Genomic DNA, 19,660 nt, shown 5'->3' on the forward strand with positions numbered 1-19,660 from the left:
TGGTTCTAGACACCATTTGTCCGCCCCATTTCCTCCTGGGCTGGATGCCATCAGATCCACTGTGTGGCACCGAGCGACCTGGCAGCTGGGACTGTTGATTATTACTGGTTTATGTCAGCGACTAGCTGTCATCTGCTGACTTCCTGAGAACATGGTCTAGGGAAAGGGGAGCTGTGAGCATCTCCTTTGAGCCTCCTCTGTAAGGGCGCAGAAGGGAAATCCTGCTGGCTGCTGTCTCCTCCAGGGACCAGCCCACCTCCCTCCTCTATGGGATCAGGGTCTCTCTTGACCCCCAAAGACACCGGAGGGCAGCCCTGACTTCCCATTTTCTCATGGACAAGCAATGCAGCAGCCCCAGCCTGGCTTCATGGCCCTGGGCAAGGGTCCTCCCTGGCCACAGGCTCCTTTCCGACATAAAACCCCACCTAGGCATTCCCCACCTCTCCACTGCACAGTGGCCTGGGGGGCCTGTGCCTGTCAGGGGAAGCCCCTGCCCCTGGGGAGGACACATGCCTTCCTCATTCTCCCGGTCCTGCTTGCTGCTCTCAGCCAGCCTCCTCGCTCTCTCCTCCTCCTCCTGCTGCTTCTGCTGGATCCTCAGGTACAGGGCCCTCTGGGCTGAGGGCAGGAAGTCGGGGACACCGGCGCCCGGCTTCGGCCGGCCTGGGGGCCCTCCCTCAGAGAAGCTGTCGGGCTCCAGAGGGTGCTCGGGGAAGAGGTGCTCCCCAGGCTCCCCCGGCAGCTCTTCGTAGTGCCCGTAGTCCTCTGTGGCAGGGAAGAACCGAGGGTTCATGTCGGGAAGGGCCTCACGGCGCCAACTCCAACCCCCCTGTGTGCCCTTCACTGGTGAACCACCCCCCAGTGGTGATGGGTGACGATGTGCAGCCCGTCCCTTCCTACCCTCCCTAGGACGGGCCCCACAGAAAGCCCAACAGCAGGGAACGGAGTGGCCAACGAGGGTATCCCCACCCAGGATGCAGCCACTGAAAATGGGGTTCACAGCACGATTTAGTGATGTGGGCAAATGCTCATGAAGTGAAAACAGGACGCAACGTCATACAGATGTTTATAAAATGCAAAGAAAAGGCTTTGAAGACAGACAGAAAACAGTCCCTCTAGGAATGAGATTCGGGAGAGAGGGCTGAAGCATCTTTCACTTGACCCCACATGCTTCTGACTTCTTCTCATTACTGGCAATGAGCGTTCATTTTACGGTTTCTTTGAAATAACCAGAAAAGAAAAACACTGTGACATCTCATAGTGAGCTCATAATACGAGCTCAACCACGGTAAACAAGACTTATAAACAGAAGGAAATAACCAAACTGTGGCTATGGCCACACGTCTAGCCAGAGGCTCCTGGCTGATTCCTTCTCCTCCCTCCTTTACAGGTTCCCAAGTTCCGCACCCGTTCCTGAGCATGCTGCTGCGTTTAAGGGCGGGGGCGGGGGCGGGGGGCCGCTCCTCCTACACGGCGTCTAGAAGCACAAGGCTGAAGGGTCTGCCTTCACTCCTGAGGGCGGGCAGGTGCCTGGCATCAGCTGCTGACCTCCCCAAACTCCACCCACGTCCAAGCCAAGGTCGGGGAGCGGCACTGCCGCACGTGGAGACTGCGCGTGCGCGCGTTGAGACAGAGGATATCTGGTCAGCGCTGCCCGCCCCCCCCCAACAGGATGTTGTGAGGAAATGCTCCGTATCTGCACTGGGCGACTCGGCCACCACTATCCTCCATGGGGCTACTGCGCGTCTGAAGGTGGCCAGTGTCGTAATTTAAGTTAAAGAGTGAAAATGATTTGTAAATATTTCATCCACGAAGCACATAAAGCGGAAAGTGAAAGGTCACCTCCTCCTAGCCCCTGAACTTCGGAGACACGTGAACTTGGTGAGCAAGCCTCCGCTATGCGGCGCCCCAGCGCGGAGCTGAGCACGCTCCGCGAACAACGGCCCCAGGCCCCCCTGCACAGTCCAGAGCATATTCCTCGAAGGCTGCACGACTGTGAACACAGTAAAAACCACTGAGCGATCCTGATACGGGAATTAGAGCCAATTACTCTAGAGATGCCTACTGTTAACAGCTTCATGGACATGCTTTTCCTCCACACCCAGACCTTTTTCCACGACATTTTACGTACATTTAGGAAAGACAGGGGGACCATGGGAACCACAGCACCCCCTCTCACACAGCCTGCCTTCCTCACTTGAGAACATGTCACCTCTGTCTCTAAAGCTCCTGCTCCTTGCCCCAAACACCTGCTCTCATGGTGCCGACACCACCCAGACGCCACCCACTCCCAGGTAGTCTCCCTGAAGCCCCTCCAGATTTCCACACGGCTGTCAAATGGGAGTCTTTTGCTTAACAGGGTGGCCAAAGCAGGGGTGCTCCCCAGCCAACTGCAACCTGCCTCTCTCTGGCAGGACTTGCTGGCAAGGGGACAGCGGGAGCCTCCACCCAGTGACTCTGCCCCATCTGCTCCTTCCCGCCTTAGGACGCGTGTACGAGGAGTACGCTGGCCCCCGGCGCCATCTCCACACCACAAAGCCCGGCCCTGCTTCCTCCTGCCCCGTCGCAGCCGCCTCTGCCCAGAAGACTCCACAGCGCCCGGAAGCTTCCTGAATCCACTGCAGCCCACTATCCGTCACCCTCGAATGCCTCTGCCTGTACCCTACCATTCTTCCCACGAGGCCACCTCGCCGGGGGCTGTCCAAGTCCCACGCAGAGACTTCTCTCCCCCGCCTTCCCTCTCCAAGCCACACAGACGCCTCTGCTCTTCTCACCTGAGCCGCCGGGCGGGGGGCTCTGCACCTTGGCCTCCTCGCCTTCACAGCCCTTCTCAAGGGGGCCTCTGCTGACTGTCCCCCCGTGGTACCGACCCTCTGCCACAAACACTCCGCCTGAAGTTCTCGAGAAATGATCAATGCTGAAACGAGCTTATGCGCTCACTTACGCGTTTCCGTCTGGCTCCCTCAACTAGTGTGGCTGAGGCGAGGCCCACGGCAGCCCCGTGGCAGCGCCCCCCCCGCCCCCGCAAGGCTGCACAGGACCTCCCCGGCTGCGGCACGGTCGGCCGACCACCCTGACCGGCACATGTCTGAGTCGTTACCAACACACGTTCTTGTTTGAATAAGGAAGGAAGGAAAGAAGGAAGGAAGACGGTCAGTCGTGGGGACAGAACAAGCAGAGGCACAAGGCCGACACTGGCAGCTCCAAGCCGAGAACCGTCTGGAAGGAGGCCGCTCTGGAGAGGGTGCTTCCGCTCAGAGCCCAGCACCACTCTACACCCCGCCCCTCTGACTTCCCATGGTCCCGATTCCAGGCGCACCCAGCAGAATGGGTAAGACGTTAAATAAATTACACCGATAAAATCACGAGACTCCTTTCAACATCAACAGGGTAGTGAACCCCCGTCACTGAAAACGTGCAACCACTCACAGGACAGAGATGGAGCTGGATTCATGCTCTGAGAAGACTCGGACAGAGGAGAAAACCCAACTTTTCCCTACGTTCCCTGGGGCCACCGCAGTGGCCCCCCAGCCCCCCAACCCCGGCCTGCGTACCTGCGTCCCCGATGAGTCCCGGCTCCATCTCCATGCCCTCCTGCTGCTGGTAAAAGTTTTCATAGAAGTTCTGGGATGGCGGGATGGGGGGCATCATTCCAGAATGTGGGGAGTCTCCAGGACCATAGGGCATCATTGGGGGGCCACCGGGTCCCATGGGCGGGCCAGGGTTCATGCCAGGGCCCATCGGCATGTCGGGGTGCATGTCGGGGTGCATGTCGGGGTGCATGTCGGGATGCATGTCGGGGTGCATGTCAGGATGCATTGGGCCCCCCATTGGCCCCGGGGGGCCCATATTGGGCCCAGGGCCCATCGGCCCTGGGGGTCCTCCGGGTCCAGGGAACCTAGGAGGAAGAAATGGTGCCCATGAGAGGGGCTGCAGAGCAAGAACGGCGGCCATGCCGTTGAGGAGACACGGACGTGTCCACGTGGTTGCTCCCTGAGGGCTCCAGACCAGGCTCACAGTGACAGGCCCCGGCACAGGGGAGCCTAGCTGAGGCCAGAGCCACCCCAGCAGCCCGACTCGGGGGCCCGGGGCACTCACCTCACGCCCAGCTTCTCAGCCAGTTGGCCCGTGGGCCGCACCACGATCTCAAACAAGGAGGGGATCTTCTTGTTGTACATGTCCTGCTGCAGCTGCTGGGGCGACAGTGGCTCGTGCGCTGGCATGGGCACCTGGGGGGGCCCGGGGGGCGGGGGCGGGGGCGGGGGCGGGGGCGGGGGGCCGCCCTGCAGGGGCCTGCCATTGGGAGAGGTCGGGGCCGGGGGGCCGGGGGGCCGAGGAGGGGTGGGCAGGAGGCCCACGCCCGGGGGTGGCTTGGGCAGGGGGTTGATGCCCTGCTTCTTCAGTTCCTCCACTTCCTTCTCGTCCTCGGCGCCCGCTTCTGCATCGTCAGCCAACATCTGCAAGAGAGAACAGAGGGAGAGAGAGGACCGGGGGGAGTCAGGCAAGGCGCTTCCCACGCGGGGAGCCAAATTTCCGGAGGAAAACCCAAAGACACAAGGACCCTGGGGCCCTCACAAGCATGAAGTCAAGGAGCACAAAGCCTCTTTGGCACAAAAATCATCATCCCACGCCGCTGCCGCATCCACTCTGTGACCCTCTGGCAGGGGGGCCACTCCTGTTTGCAGCAAAACACAGGCAACACAGAAAGTATAGTTTTCCCCTTTTAAGCAGTTCAATGGTATGAAGTACAGTCATGAAGTTACACAACCACCACCTGGACCTAGTTCCAGAACTTTCCCATCACCCCAAAAGAAGGCCCACACCCGTTAGCCGTCACTCCTCCCCCCGCCCTCCCCCCCGCCAGGCCCTGGCAACCACTCATCTGCTTGCCATCTCCACGGTCTGCCTATTCTGGACAGTTCACGCAAGCAGAGGCATACGCCGTGTGGCCTTTTGCGACTGGCTTCTTCCACTCAGCACGCTTGCCAGGTTTACACGCGCTGTAGCGTGTTGTTGCCTATTTCCTGGTTGACTAACATGCCACTGTCCTGTTTGGATTGTAAGGGCCTCTCACTATACTTGTAATCAGACCCCGAATCCCTACCCTGAGCCACAGGGCCCGACAGCAGGGCTGGATGTCTGGAGAGGACAGGGCTGCACCCCTCGGCTTCTTTTGCTTCCACGATGCCCCGGACTCCTCGACCCTGAGGACCCAGCCCCGTGCCAGGCCCATGGACAGCTGAGCTCTCTCCCCTGCGGCGCCCGGGCTGGGACCAGCTTTCTTCCTGGGTGTCTGTCTTTCCCTCTATTCCTAACGGTGGCTCTGTGTCCCCCAAATGGTGGGATCTCTTACTAAAGGTCAACTCAGTGTGACTGTACTGATCTCCTGTGTTCACTGCTAGACTACTATCAGCACCCTTCAAAGCACTGCCTGAGCTCTGTAAGATTTTATGTGTAGCTGTGTTCCAGTTGATTCCTGGTTTACCCAATGGCTGTCAACTCTGTAAGGGCAGGACTATTTCATGCCTGGGGCCCAGCACGGAGCAGGGTACCGGGTAGATGAACTATTTGAGCAGAATGTCTCACCAATTAGGATCCTGTGCAGGAAAGTTAACACAGCAGTCTTGACTGCTTTTCTTGGAAGGACTGCTTGCAACCTTGGTCTGGGGCTGGTATCTGGGAACCTGGATTTCGGGGGGAGGGGCCCCCTACTACTCCCTGACTAGTAAGAGGTGCTCACTGTGCCTAAACTGTTTATACAAACAATGCGCTGTCTGCTGAAACACACCACATCTTCTGGGATTCTGGAATTTTGGTCCATGCCAGACAGAGGCACCACCGTGGGCACTGACCGAGCCTCCATCACGCATCCCCAGTGGAGGACATTCCCCAAGTGCTGTCACAACCTGAGGAGTTAAGCACGGCCCTCGTGACTGCACGGGGTGAAGACTCTTGGAAGATGGTGCCTGGTTTCTCCAGCCTTTGCCCATGGTGGCTACCCGCTTGGTCCCAGGCCATCGAACTGGGCCTGGGTAATCTTAGGGACCTCAGCACAGACACCTTGGTGCATCCTAACCTGGGGCTTGGAGATGTCCCACCCCTAGCATCTCAGCCTCGGCACTACACAAGACCACACCCCTGCTCCTGCACCCAGGGTGGCGGGAGTGCGGGTGGTGGGAGCAGGGTCTCTAGGAGGGCATCAGGCGGTTCCTGGCTTTTCTCTCCCCTCACCGTCAGGAACAGTATCTGCACCTGGGGACAGGAGAGTCCGAGAGTGCTAGAATACTTGGACAATCGATGAACGGAAACCTTTGTCTCTTAGAGCCCTGCTACCCCAGATGCAGTCTGAGTGTGAACCAGGAGCACAGAGGCACCTACTGAACTGGAACCACATTTAACACGTGCCTAGAGGTGTGTGGGAAACACTGCGGAACCAGCAGTGTCTTTTAGCACTGCTCTCAGTGGGGAGCCAAGCAGGCGCAGGCCCCGTGTGCTTCACTGCCCCCATGTTCTGCTCGCTTCCTGCCCAGCGAACTGGCCCCTCGGCCCCTTCTGGTTCCTCACCCGAGCATGCAGCTGCTGCCGGGACCGACACCCTTGCTCAGCATGTGCTTCTCTCACTCTTTACTTCCCGTCACTCACCCTAGGGGCCGGCCAGGGGTCATCTTCTCACGGAGCCTCTGAAAGTCAACCTGTCAGAGTGCCTCTGGGCTCCCTGCATGTTCCCACCAGCGCCCCAATCCTAGCGCATAATCAGGATCTGCCGGGGTACTGGATTCATCTCCTCACCACTGCGTCCACAATGCCCAGGACAGTGCCCGGCAGAAGCTAGGCACTGCCGCACATTTGCTGGATCAGCGAGCAAAGATGACAAACAAATGCATCTCCCTCTGCATTCCCTGGACTCCAGAGAATGGCTCTCACTCATTAACATCAGGACAGAGGAGGATGGGAGAGGTGAGGGGGTCGGGGCGCCTGGGGGCACAAAGAGTCAAGGCTTTGGCTAGCCTGGCTGCTATTTGGTGTTCTTCTCAAGGGGGGGAAGGGGTCTCCCCTGCACACCGCCTCGCCTTGGCCTCCCCCTCCCAGGCCCCGAGGACCCGCCCACCCTCAAGCCTTCAGTTACTGCCAGCTCCGAGTGGAGGCGACCAGACCCATCTATCAGCCGCTCTGCCCTGTCACGCTTCAGTCCACATGCCTTCTCCTCCTCCACCGGCCATAAGAGAGGGGTCTTGTGAATGATGGCCCCTCTACTTACCGAGCCCCAAGCCAGGATCAGGGTCCCACTCCCACACACTGTTCCCAAGCTACTACCTGGACCTCCTGAGTGCCTCACCTGCCCTCCACGCCCTCACCCTCCATCCTGGGCCCTGCTGCCTCTGGCCGGGACTCTGCCCCTGCCTCCCCAGGTAGTCTCTAGTCTCTCCCACCACTCTCTGCACACCGACAGAGCAAACATCAATCACAAACAAGGCCACGCCTCTGCACCGCTAGATCCTTCCATCAACAGCAACTCGATGCCCTCAGGTAGAAGGCAAAACCTAACAAGGTTATACCTCATTAAACAGGAACAACCTTGACCACAACTTCCTCCCCTGCTGTGGAGGGGGCGGCAGCTCTGGCCACTGAAAGGGCCACACTTGCTTCGCCTCCGAAGCTCACACCCAGAAGGCCCCGCTCCATCCCGCCTACCAGTGTGGCCTCCTCTGCTGCCCTAGGGCGGCTCTTCCTGCAGGGGGCCTCCTGACACCCGCCCCTGCCTGTCGTGACCAGGCTTCTCTGTACCACCCGCCAGCCGGAAACACCCCAGCCAACGTCCCTTTCCCCTTTAGACCAACCAGCCCCGGGGAGCGAGGCTACGGCGACGTGTTCACTGCGGTTTGCCGGCACCGGACGGCGGTCAGCACACATCGGGCACTTAATGAGTGCACGATTAACGGGACGGACTGCTCTCGGTAAGGGTGCTGCGGCCGCCCGGTGAGCGGGCCTCCCCCAAGCTCTGACCTCCGTGGGCCCTGCCCACGCCCGGCAGGAGTCTCTGCGCACAGCCTGCTGGCCAGAGCGAGGACACGCCCCACCCCCAGGACTTCGCTTCCCTCGTCCCTCACTCAGACCCCAGCTCAGGACCCAGACCGGCTCCCCGGGCTCACCTCCTTACCCACTTCCTCCCACCCTGGGCCACACGTGTCGCTGTGAGAGCAGAGACTGACCCGCATTTAACGTCAAGACAGTGACACATGAAACACATTAAAACAACATTCCCACCAGAAAAGCTGAACCCAGACTGTCTGTGCAGCCCTTGCCCAGAGACTCGGAGAGGGGCACGTCTGCTCCAGACCTCCTGTTCCCAGGCCTCTCCACCCGCGAGGACAAGCGCTCCCTGTTCCCTCTCATCAGATGAGACAACCAGGGCCCTCCTCTACCAGGACAGATCCTGATGCCCAAAGTTTCCAAAAGTCAAGGCGACCTCTCAACAGAAAAGGACTGTCAACGCCTGCAGACACGCAAAGGCGCGTGAGCCAAGACTCATCAGGCCAAAGAAATCCGTTTGTATCAGTTGGCTAAAAATCCTGTCTCTGCCCTAAACTGGAAACAATCCAGATCTTCTTCAGCTCGTAACTAGACAAACTTAGATCATCCACACAACAGAGTACTACTCAGCAGCAAACAGCTACGAACTATTCTCAACAACGTGAATTCTAAATTCATTATGGCAAGTGAAAAAAACCAGACTCCGAAGATTACATACACACACGTATGTTTAAAAGCTACATACTGTAGGGCCGCCTGGGTGGCTCAGACAGTTAAGTGTCTGCCTTCGCCTCAGGTCATGGTCCCAAGGTCCTGGGATCGAGCCCCACATCGGGCTCCTGACTCAGCGGGGAGCCTGCCGCTCCCTCTGCTTGTGCTCACTTTCTCGCTCTCTGACAAATAAATAAAAAAATAAAATCTTAAAAAAAAAAAGGCTATATACTGTATAAACCTACTCACAGAACATTCTTGAAAATGCAAACTATAGGGACAGAAAACGGGTCAGTGGTTGCGGAGGCTAGAGAATGGGGAGGCGTTGACTCAATAGGGGCACAGTTTTGGGGGTGATGGAGGAGTGAATTTCCTCTATCTAGATGTTGGGGCGCCTACAAGACTCTGTGTTTGTCAAGCTCACAGAACTTTACGTTAAACGGGGATTTTACTAGATACAAACCATACCTTGAAAAACCTGACTATAAAAAAGAGAAGTATAAGGAAAGATTTAAGAATAAAGAACCAAAATGTGTGCAACTGACTCTCAAAGTTCAAGGGCACACGCATATGTAAAATAAAATGAGAGGACGTGACAAAGCAAATAGGGCAAACTGCTAACAGATGACTCTGGATGGAGAAGCAAACACACTTCCAAACCTAGAACGGATGGCTGGAAACCAACATGTGCACAGACAGAAATGTCTCCGCAAAGTGGGAAAACAGAGCTGAAGGAAGGAAGGAAGGAAGGAAGAAGAGACAGACTTTTCGGGAGAGGGTGGCCAAGGCCCAGGGGTCAGTGGCATCACAGCCTGCACCCGGGGGCCGCCCCGAAGCCCCAGGCCCCAGCCCTGGCCGACAAGCTGCAGCATGAGCGCTGACCAGATGCCTTCATCAGAGTTAACCTAGGTCCTTCTCAGAGTGTATCCTCTGTTTCCCTCTGACCACCGAGATTCAATTCCGGTATGGTTTTCTTCCAGGTTCAACACTCATTTTTCACCTACTGAGATTTGCTTTTAGATCGGGGAGGATACTGATGCTTTAAAAACATTTGTAACTGGAAGCTGAAATGTGCCATCCTGGTTTGCTTTGGGTTTTTACAAGGGCGTCTAGAGCTGGGCTGACCAAGGTGGTGGTCACTGGCCACGTGTGGCTACTGACGCTCGAGATGCAGCCAGTCCAAAGTGATATGGGCTCTAAGTAGAAAATAAGCACCCGATTCCAAAAACATGGTAGCAAAAATAATAGTAATAATAATAATACAAAATGTCTTAATTTTTCATCACTTGCTGAAATAACACTTTGAACATGCATATGCCAGATTAAATCACATATACTGTTTGAACTTAATCTCATTGGTTTCTTTCTACTTTAACGAAGCTACTAAAAAATTTAAATCACATACGTGGCTTGGCGGTGTTCCTACTTGGACGGCACCGGTTTTGAACGCCAACTCTAAACCTCCAGCAGGGGGCAGTGCTCAGCCAGCTACTGTTGGGCTCTCCATGTGAGAAAGGAAGCCACAGTCTTCCCCTCTACCCCGTCAGATCACCAGACTCTAGAGATCTACTAGATAAGAAACCCTATTCCTAGAGTACTAAGTTCCCCAGAGGGCCTGGGAAGAGAATGTTTCCCACCGCACTGCAAATGAACAGCAGGTCTTTTCTCACTCTGCCCGTGCAGGGCTTCCCCCTGACCCCCAGGGTGGCCTGGGCCACAGCTGAAACAGGGCAGTCACTGACGGACTCCTGAAACTGCCCCACGTGCTACTCATAGACTCAATCCTTGCCATTCTCAAAACACCGGCCAATCCCTCAAACCTTCTGTGCACCAGAAGGCAGAAAGCCTTCATCTGGAAGGACCTGTGTTCTCTCTCACCGGTTCCCCCTGCATGTATGTTAGGAACCCGAGGGCAAGAACTAGGGGCCCCTAGAGTCCTCATGACTCTTCAGGGAGAACAACAGATACCAGGATGAGTTTAGAGCTGACTGGGGAGGAAGGCTTCACATTGTACCGGAGAGATCTCTCCCTCCCGAGAACCTCCAACCTCCCTGTCATAGAATCCTTAAGCCTCGGGAGGAAACATTTGACATTTCCATCAAAATACAACCCACCCAAATCTCATCCTCCTCCCTGTGCGTCATGTCATGGGCTCTCTAAAAGATAGCTACCTTGGGGCGCCTGGGTGGCTCAGTTGGTTAAGTGACTGCCTTTGGCTCAGGTCATGATCCTGGAGTTCCGGGATCGAGTCCTGCATCGGGCTCCCAGCTCAGCGAGGAGCCTGCTTCTCCCTCTAACCCTCCCCCCTCATGTACTCTCTCTCATTCTTGCTCTCTAATAAATAAATAAATCTTTTAAAAATAAATAAATAGGGGCGCCCGGGTGGCTCCGTCGTTAAGCGGCTGCCTTCGGCTCAGGTCGTGGTCCCAGGGTCCTGGGATCGAGCCCCACATCCGGCTCCCTGCTCGGCGGAGAGCCTGCTTCTCCCTCTCCCTCTCTCTGCTGCTCTGCCTACTTGTGCTCTCTCTCTGTGTTAAACAAATAAATAAAAATCTTTTAAAAATAAATAAATAAATAAATAAAATAAAAGATAACTACCTTGCTTGTAGGCAGCATTCCTTTTGTGTAGCATCCCCCTCCCCACCCCGAAAACTGCCCTGGCCGGAGAGAAGATACAGAGGACCTCAATTCTCCCTGCAGAAAAGAATGCAGCCCTTAGGGCGCCTGGGTGGCTCAGGTGGTTAAGCGACTGCCTTTGGCTCAGGTCATGATCCTGGAGTCGCGGGATCGAGTCCCGCATCGGGCTCCCTGCTCGGCGGGGAGTCTGCTTCTCCCTCTGACCCTCCCCCCTCTCATGCTCTCTCTATCTCATTCTCTCTCTCAAATAAATAAATAAATAAAATCTTTAAAAAAAAAAAAAAAAGAATGCAGCCCTTACTCCCTCCCTAAAACAGCCCAGCTCCTGATCAAGGCAGGTGGGAAGTCTGGTCCCGCACAGAAGCCAGGCGGACAGGTGGTCACACCAGGTCAAGGGCAGGCACGCCCACTGGTTCCCCTGGAGGCAGCTGTGTGTCCCCACGTTCCCGCCAACATTACCTTATCCAAGAGCTCTCTGGTCTCCTCAGTCAGGGGGTCATGGGAGAACATGCAGTCATCACCATTAATGCAGTTCCCGGTCGTGTGGTACAACTTACAGGGAAAATCACGTTCACGGCATGTTAAGGCAAAAGCATAGCCTCCTGGACCCCAACCCCCCCCGGCACAGGGCAGAATCCAACCCCCTTTGTCTTGGCGATGAGACCTGGAAACCCAGAGAGGTGAAGTGCCCGGCCTGGGGTTGCACAGCGGGCTGGCAGCAGACCCGAGTTGAGACCCCAGTTCTAGAGACTCCTAAACTCCTACTCTGGAGGGCTTTCCGCCCCACCACACTGGCTGTGGGGCCTGTTGTCTACAGATCCTCACCCAGCAGGAACAATAAAGGTCAATGATGTGCCCAAGGTTACACAGCCCACTGGAAAAGTCTCAGGAAGGTAACAGACAACGGGTACAGCTAGTCTTGAGAGTCTGTGTAAAGAAACCATGGACCGCGTGTGCGTCCACTTCCTCATCCTCAGGACAGGGACAGTGGCTCTGCCACACGACAGATATGAGGGTTCAAGGAGACCGAGACACGCCGAAAGCTCGGCCCAGTGCTGGCATGGGGAGCGCGCACACAGTGAAGGTCAGCCGCTGTCGGCAGGGAGGAGGGAGGAGGTGTGAGCCCTGCATCCCAACAGAGATGAGCGCCAAAGGATATCGTGCATGTATGGGCAGTTCTCGGCTCTGGCACAGAACCCGGTGATGTAAAACTTGCACAGTTCTCGCTTCTTTGGTAGCTCGATGTCGTGGCTAAAATTACAGTGGTCTCCCTGGAAAAGAAGCAAGGAAAAGGTAAGGGGGTGGGGCCCAGTAAGCCCTCCCGGATGCCCACCTGCAATGGGAGGTACTACTCTGTCCTGGTTGAAACACAGAGGACCAATGACAGACGAATACCCCACAGGGAAGGGCGGGGCTCAATGACATAGTTTCCCACCAACTGACAAATTCTGACAGGGCGTGCGCTCCCTTCTCTTGGGCCCTGCCTCCCCTGCCCACAACCCCATTCCTCCAGGCTCCACTCGCTGCCCCTGAGCACTTCTCTCTTACTCTCCCCCTTCTCCCTCCTCTCACCCACTATTTTTCACCATGTGCCGCATGGTGGCCAGTATCCAGCCCCATGCTTCTTTCTTCCTAACACAACCTCCATTTTGTTTGGGAAGAATGTGCCCAGCTGGACAGGTACATTCCCCAGCCTCCCGGGAAGTCCTGGCCAATGAAATGTAGGCCAAAGTCCCCAAGGGAGGACAATGCTGCCTCAACTAAAAGAAAAAATCCCTTCACCCATCCTTCCTCTTAGCCCTTAGATGGGACGCCCAGAGGCACAGCAGCCACTATGGAACCATGAGGACAAACGACACGCGCTCAAAGACGGCGGACATTCTTAAAGTAGGAAGTCCCCCAGAGTGCCAGTGACCAGGGCACCGACCTCCTTCAGAAGAACAACGTCTGAATGTTTACACTAGCAGAGCTCAATTTTCTATCATCCAAAGTCAGACACACTCAGAGGACACAAACCCCGGTGAATATAGAAAACTGTTCTGTATAGCTGCTCCCCTTACTCCCAGGAATGGCTACTCATCCATCTTCAAATGTATTACAAACTTCTTAAAATAACACAAATTGCGACTATAACGAGGAGCATCTTATATATGCATACGTTTGTTTCACATACGTGTTTTCTTCTAAGGTCTATACCCAGGTGCAGTATTCCCTGGGCATGTGTGTGCCAGGATCTGTCCACTGCCATCGTACTTGAATAAAAAGCTGGCTGGCTGAACTCCCACCAGGTTATGCCCTCAGAACTCTGTGGTCATCGGCCCAGCTTCTGGTATTGAACTCTGCTGTGAAATTCAAGGCTGGTCTGGTTCTCCCACCTCTACTATCCGGATAGCTTAATAATTCCCTCTCTGACATTAAAGTTCAATAATTTAATCAAGACATATTACATCTTTGGTATCAGTATCGATCTTAATACATTTGAGGCCATTTGAACTGGCTGATAATTTTGGCCCCCCAAACCAACAAAAACATCAAAAAACCACCCAGACGTGTCATCATGCTCTGGCTCGTCAGTCTGAGAAAAGACCAGAGTCTTCCCAACCATCTCTTGGTAGTCAATCACTTCCACCCTTACCTGACCACTGTCCCCAATTAGCGTGGTCTCTAGAACATTCCCAGAGGCCCGAGCATCCTCTGTGAGGTTGCTGCCGTGCTCCAGCACCCAGGTACTTTAACTGGCCCCTTACCCATGTACACCGCCCCTCCACGAAGTATTTGCAGATGACTTTGCCTTTCTTGTCAGACTGCTGGTGGGGCTTGTCATGGTCACTCCTCCGGTAGCTCCCACCACCGTCCTGTCAGGAACACAGAGTGTGAGCGTAAAGGGGGATGAAAAGGAAGGGCTGGGGGGGGAACGATGCAGACTGGTAGAGACAGGTTCTAAGGGATTGACAGGAACAGAAGGTGGCTGGTGGGGATGAGCATTCCCTCGACAGAAGCGTCTTCACGTAACAGGAGCAGCGAACAGCAGGTTACCTCCACCACTGAGGCTATGCGGGGTCTGAGCCCCGTGGTATGGAGTGCTGGCACCTGAAGAGCACCACACACCGGTGCGGGAACACATTCACCTCCTAGACGCAGTATGCGTGTCTTGCTATAAAACTCTCCAGGCTACCTGGGTCACCTGGAACCTTCCCCACCGCAGAGACTCAGGTGCTACATAGATGTGGTTTTAAAAACAGGGTCTCACAGGCAGCACAGCTCCCTCCCCATAAGAGATGAGTAGTACTCATCAGCCCATGGAGAACAGCTAATGGAAGCAGGAGGACAGGACTAGCCTCTGAGGCCAACTCATTCGAAGCAAAAAAACAAATCCAAGAAGGGGGCCTTGGCTAAACATTAGATCCAAATGAAGAGTCAACTCACGCCCATGTCCTCATCATAGAAGTCTTCGTCATCGTTCATTCCGCCCTTGTTCATTCCTCCTCGGCTGCCACCTCGCCCACGACCCCGGCCCATCCCTTTCCCTCGACCTCGGGAACCCCGGCCACGGCCTCGACTTAACCCTGCAGAGGAGAGAGATGGCGTTCACCTGCTGCTTCTCCCCAGGACCCAAATCCAGCAGCTGCTGGAAGGAGGGTACCCCCCCACAACTCGTCACCTCCTGGGCTCCCTGCCCACCTCGTCCTCGGCCATCCTTGGACCGGCGGTACTGGTTCAGCTCCTTGGAATATTCGTCATAGTCCTCATCTCCCATTGGCTCCTCACTTTCTCCATACTGGGATTCCAGAAGGATAGAACGTAAAAAAAAATTAAATTAAAAAAAAAAAAAAAAAAAGGAGAAAAGGCAAATCTCATACGGGGAACAATTAACACTGTCCCTAACTGTACTCTCTGCCCCTACATGCCTTTTTGTTTCTGCAGGTCAACAGGAGACTCAAAAGGGCAGGTGAGCAACCTGGGGCCACCCGCCTGTGCCCCCTCTTCACAGACCACAGCCAAAGCAGGAGGGGGGGTGGTTCTAATCCTCTCCCTGACGGTCTTCACTCCCACAACTCCCAATTCCTGGGGCAAATCCGACAGGGGGCCTCCTACACAATGGACAGCTGTGTGGCTATAACAAAGGGCAGGCTCACTGTGTACTGGCATGGAAAGGTCTCGGGCTGGGACACAACAATGAGTGTGGAAGGTGTGGGGGGTGGGTGTGTGTGTGTTAGGGGGCGTGAACAAACAAGTGTGTGTGTGTTAGGGGGCGTGAATAAACAAGCACCTGATTGCAAAGGTCTAAAACTTTTCTAGAAGACATTCAGGAAACTTGTTTCTAAGAACGGGAGGTGTTTTCACAGTTTTGGTACCTTTTCAATTTGGAACTACATGAAGGTTTCCTCTATTCCGAAATAAGAAATGAATGCCGAAACACAGTCCTGCCATGAAACACTCTCCTTCCACCACAGTTTCATAGGCCGCCCCCAAGAGCGCCCACCAGCCCGCCTCCCCCCCTCCCCTCCAGGGCCGGAGGAGAGCTTACTTCCATCTCCTCTTCATAGAAATCTTCTTCGTCCTCCGGGTGGTCTCCCACGGAGCCTCTGCCCCTTCCGCGGCTGCCCCTGCCCATGCCTCGGCCTCGAGACCCTCCGCGGCTGCCTCGACCCCGGTAGCCCCTGCCACGGCCTCGGCTGCCTGCAGGGTGATTCAGGCGGTGAGCACCCCGAGTGGGAGCAGATCCCACCAGCAAGAGAGAAGTCAGCCCATTTTCTGCCCCTGAGGTCAGTCATGTCCCCGTCAAGCCTCCCCACCAGCTCCAGGCAGCTGGTCCCGTCGCCCCCTTGCCTCATCCACGTGCCCTCAATGGGGGCCTCAGGCCTCAGCATCCTGGACGCACACCTACTCCACTGCCACAGGGGCACCTGTCCACTGAAAGCTGCACTCACTGTCCAATACAGTGGCCACCAGCCACATGTGGCTACAGAGCCAGTGAAACATGACCAGACTACGAGATGTTGTGAGGGGAACCACACACTGGATTTACAGCACTTAGTTGAAAACGAGAAAGAGAAGGCGCCTGGGTGGCTCAGTTGGTTAAGCATCTGCCTTCGTCTCAGGTCATGATCCCAGGGTCTTGGGATTGAGCCCCATGTAGGGCTCCTTGCTCAGCGGGAAGCCTGCTTCTCCCTCTTCCTCTGTTGCTCTCCCTGCTTGTGCTCTCTCTCTCTTCTCTGTCAAATAAATAAAATCTTCAAAAAAAAAATAAAAGAAAAAAAGAGGCAGCTTCCTGCCCACAGGTCCTGTCCCTGTGCTTTAATTGAACCACCTTTCTGCATTTAAAAAAAAAAAAAAATTAAGAGAATATAAAATACTATGTCTGTTTGGATAACATGTTAAAATAAGATTTTGAATGTATTAGATAAAATATACTGTTAAAATCAATCTCCTGTTTCCTTTTCCTTTTTACCCTCCTTTTACTTGTTTAACTTGACTACTAGAAAATTCTAAATTATGTGGTGGCTTGCATTAGATTTCTACTGGACAGCACTGGTCTAGAATCTCCCCAAAGAGCATGGCTTATCCAGGGAGGCGTCCAGGAAAGATTGCCCAAGAAAGACTAAATGAACAGCCAGTCAAACAGTAAGCTGGGCCTTTGGCAGGGCTAAGAACCGCGGAGCTAGAAAATCCTGGGAGCCCTCCTCCCTCATGGGCTGCAAAACCTTGCAGGCTGGAGATGGTTCTAAGAGGCCAGGCTGGGTCTCTGGGGCTCTGCCCTCCCCCACCATATCCTCCTAACTGCCACAGGTTCAAGGTTCAGAGGTGTGGCAGTCCCACCTTGTCGCGTGATAGGAGGTGGGAGGATGGGGGAGGAGGCCGGGGCAGCCAGCTGTCAGTTATCCTGGCCTAGGTCTGAAAGAAGCCGTCTCTTCTCTTTCTCCTCACAGCTGACCAGGAAGTGGATGAAGAAAACAGCCTTTGGCCACGCGAGCTTCTCCCCGCCTCCTCCCAACCTGGCTCCATCCCAAGCTCGGCCGGGCACTGGAGCCTCTCGCCAGGTGGCTCACTCCAACGCCCCCAGCCCTGAGTTCCTGCCCTCCTTCTCTGGACTCCGACTCCTCTCAGCACTGAATGACGCCTGTCTCTTCTGCCACACGCAGGGCTCCGCAGCCCCAGGCCGAGGGGTCCGTTCAGCTCCGTGCTGCGGTGGCCCGGCCACCCCCCACCCGTCTGCTCCCGTGCCCCTGGGCAGTGGCAGGGCCTCACCTCGGCCCCGGCTGCTGCCCTCCTTGGCACGCCGGTACTGGTTCAGCTCTTTGGTGAAGTCGTCATAGTCCTCCTTTCCTAGGTCCTCCTCCTCGTCGCCTTCGTACTCCCCGTACTGCTCGTTCTCGTAGTCTTCGTACAGGCCGTAGCCTTTGCTGTCCATCTTGGAGTAGGCCTTCTTGGGCAGGGATGTGGCGTGCGACGGGGGGTACTGCTGGTGGGACTGATGGGGAGAGGGGGTGAGCCGGCCCCGGGGCCTCGAGTCCAAACCACCAAGGTCCCCGTTGTTCCCTAAACTGACACATCTGTCTGGTGTCTCTGTCGCCCAGGGGGCGAGACACCAGCCACTCAGGGGGGCTAGTTCCCACCTGAGTGACAGTGGGTGCTGGGCCCAGATGTTTCTGTGCTTCAGAAAGGGCCACAGCTTGAAAGAAGATGGGGACACACAGACCCCGCGATAAGAAGTGAGGAAGGAAGAGAAGGGGGTATTTCCCAGGGATACACAGCAATCTCATTTGGGGAGGAGGCCTGGTAGGCAACAGGGGTGGTTTTTTTGTTTGTTTTAAGTAATCTCGACACCCAACACGGGGCTTGAGCTTAACCCTGAGATCAAGAGTTGCATGCTCTGGGACACCTGGGTGGCTCAGTCAGTTAAGCGTCTGCCTTTGGCTCAGGTCATGATCTCAGGGTCCTGGAATGGAGTTCCACATCCCCCCTGCTCAGCAGGGAGTCTGCTTCTCCCTCTCCCTCTGTCCCTCTCCCCTGCTCATGCTCACTCTCTCTGATAAATAAATAAAATCTTAAAAACAACAAAAAAAAGTTGCATGCTCCACCAACTGAGCCAGCCAGGCCCTCCAAGAGGGGTGCTCCTTTGTCAAAATTTTCTTCGGGCCTTAGAATTCAATTAATGACCTACTTGGCAACCAAACCAGAAAGCCATTTTGAAGGATGCTTTCCAAAGTGTCAAGAGATACTGGATGAAGTTAGATACACACACACACACACACACACAGGGAAGGCACCAAGACGGCCTTCAGTAGGTAAATGGATAAACTGTGGTCCATCCAGACAATGGAGTATTATTCGGCAGTCAAAAGAAACAAGCCAATGAGCCATGGGGCTATGAAAAGACATGGGGAAACCACAAACATATACTGTTAAGTAAAAGAAACTGGTCTGAAAAATTAAATGCTGTTAAGAGTCCAACTATCTGACATTCTGGAAAATGCAAAACTACAGAGACAGAAAAAGGCTGCTGGTTGCTAGAGGCTCAGGGAGGAGAGGGGAAGTAAAGCGTAGGAGATTTTTAGGGAATTGAAACTCTTTTATATGATAATATATTATGAATGTGTAACATTAAGCCTTTGTCAGAAACCAAAAAACTGTAAAACACAGAGGGGAAACCTTCATGTAAATCACAGGCTCTAATTCATAACACATCAAGATTGGCTCATCAATTAAAACAAGCCTACCACACTAACATACAGTGTTATAGCAGAAACTGGGTGGGGTGGGTAGGGAATTGAACTACCTGCTCAATGTTCTATAAATCTAAAACTGCTCTTGGGATGCTTAGGTAGCTCAGTTGGTTAAGCATCCGACCCTTGGTTTCAACTCAGGTCATGGTCTCAGGGTCGTGGGATAGAGCCCCGCATCCGACTCCACGTTCAGCAGGGAGTCTGCATGAGGGACTCATCTCCCTCTCCCTGCCACTCTCTCTCAAGTCGGAAAAAATAAACAACTAAAACTGCTCTAAAAGAACCTATTAATTCCTAAAGATCCACACTCATTATGAAAAAATGAAAAAATACAAAACACAGATATACAGACACTCATGACTATGTTAGCAGATATTAAAATGCCTCAACCCCAGGGACGCCTGGCTGGCTCAGTCAGCGCATGAGACTCTTGATCTCGGGGTTAGGAGTTCGAGCCCCATGTTGGATGTAGAGATGACTTAAAAATAAAATCTTTTTTTTTAAGATTTTTTTTTTTAATTTATTTATTTGACAGAGAGAGACACAGCGAGAGA

General features: G+C 54.6%; 1 protein-coding gene across 6 annotated transcripts in view; it reads right to left on the bottom strand.

Annotated features, from left to right (window-relative positions):
• ZC3H4 (zinc finger CCCH-type containing 4) overlaps positions 1-19,660 on the bottom strand; it is a 41,940-nt gene that overhangs the window by 4,592 nt on the left and 17,688 nt on the right. For 5 of the 6 annotated variants that reach the window (XM_034986845.1, XM_034986847.1, XM_034986849.1 and 2 more), the window contains 10 exons: positions 17,629-17,851; positions 15,908-16,059; positions 15,061-15,157; positions 14,806-14,945; positions 14,127-14,234; positions 12,539-12,650; positions 11,839-11,948; positions 4,099-4,457; positions 3,555-3,898; positions 514-765 (listed from right to left, as the gene is read on the bottom strand). In XM_034986845.1, the coding sequence (XP_034842736.1) occupies positions 514-765; positions 3,555-3,898; positions 4,099-4,457; positions 11,839-11,948; positions 12,539-12,650; positions 14,127-14,234; positions 14,806-14,945; positions 15,061-15,157; positions 15,908-16,059; positions 17,629-17,851 (1,897 nt within the window). The remainder of the gene's footprint in view (positions 1-513; positions 766-3,554; positions 3,899-4,098; positions 4,458-11,838; positions 11,949-12,538; positions 12,651-14,126; positions 14,235-14,805; positions 14,946-15,060; positions 15,158-15,907; positions 16,060-17,628; positions 17,852-19,660) is intronic. The other variant, XM_034986850.1, reaches the window with a different exon arrangement.

Source organism: Mirounga leonina, unplaced genomic scaffold (genome assembly GCF_011800145.1).
Source record: "Mirounga leonina isolate KUSES-001 unplaced genomic scaffold, KU_Mleo_1.0 Mir_376, whole genome shotgun sequence".
Lineage (NCBI taxonomy): Eukaryota > Metazoa > Chordata > Mammalia > Carnivora > Phocidae > Mirounga > Mirounga leonina.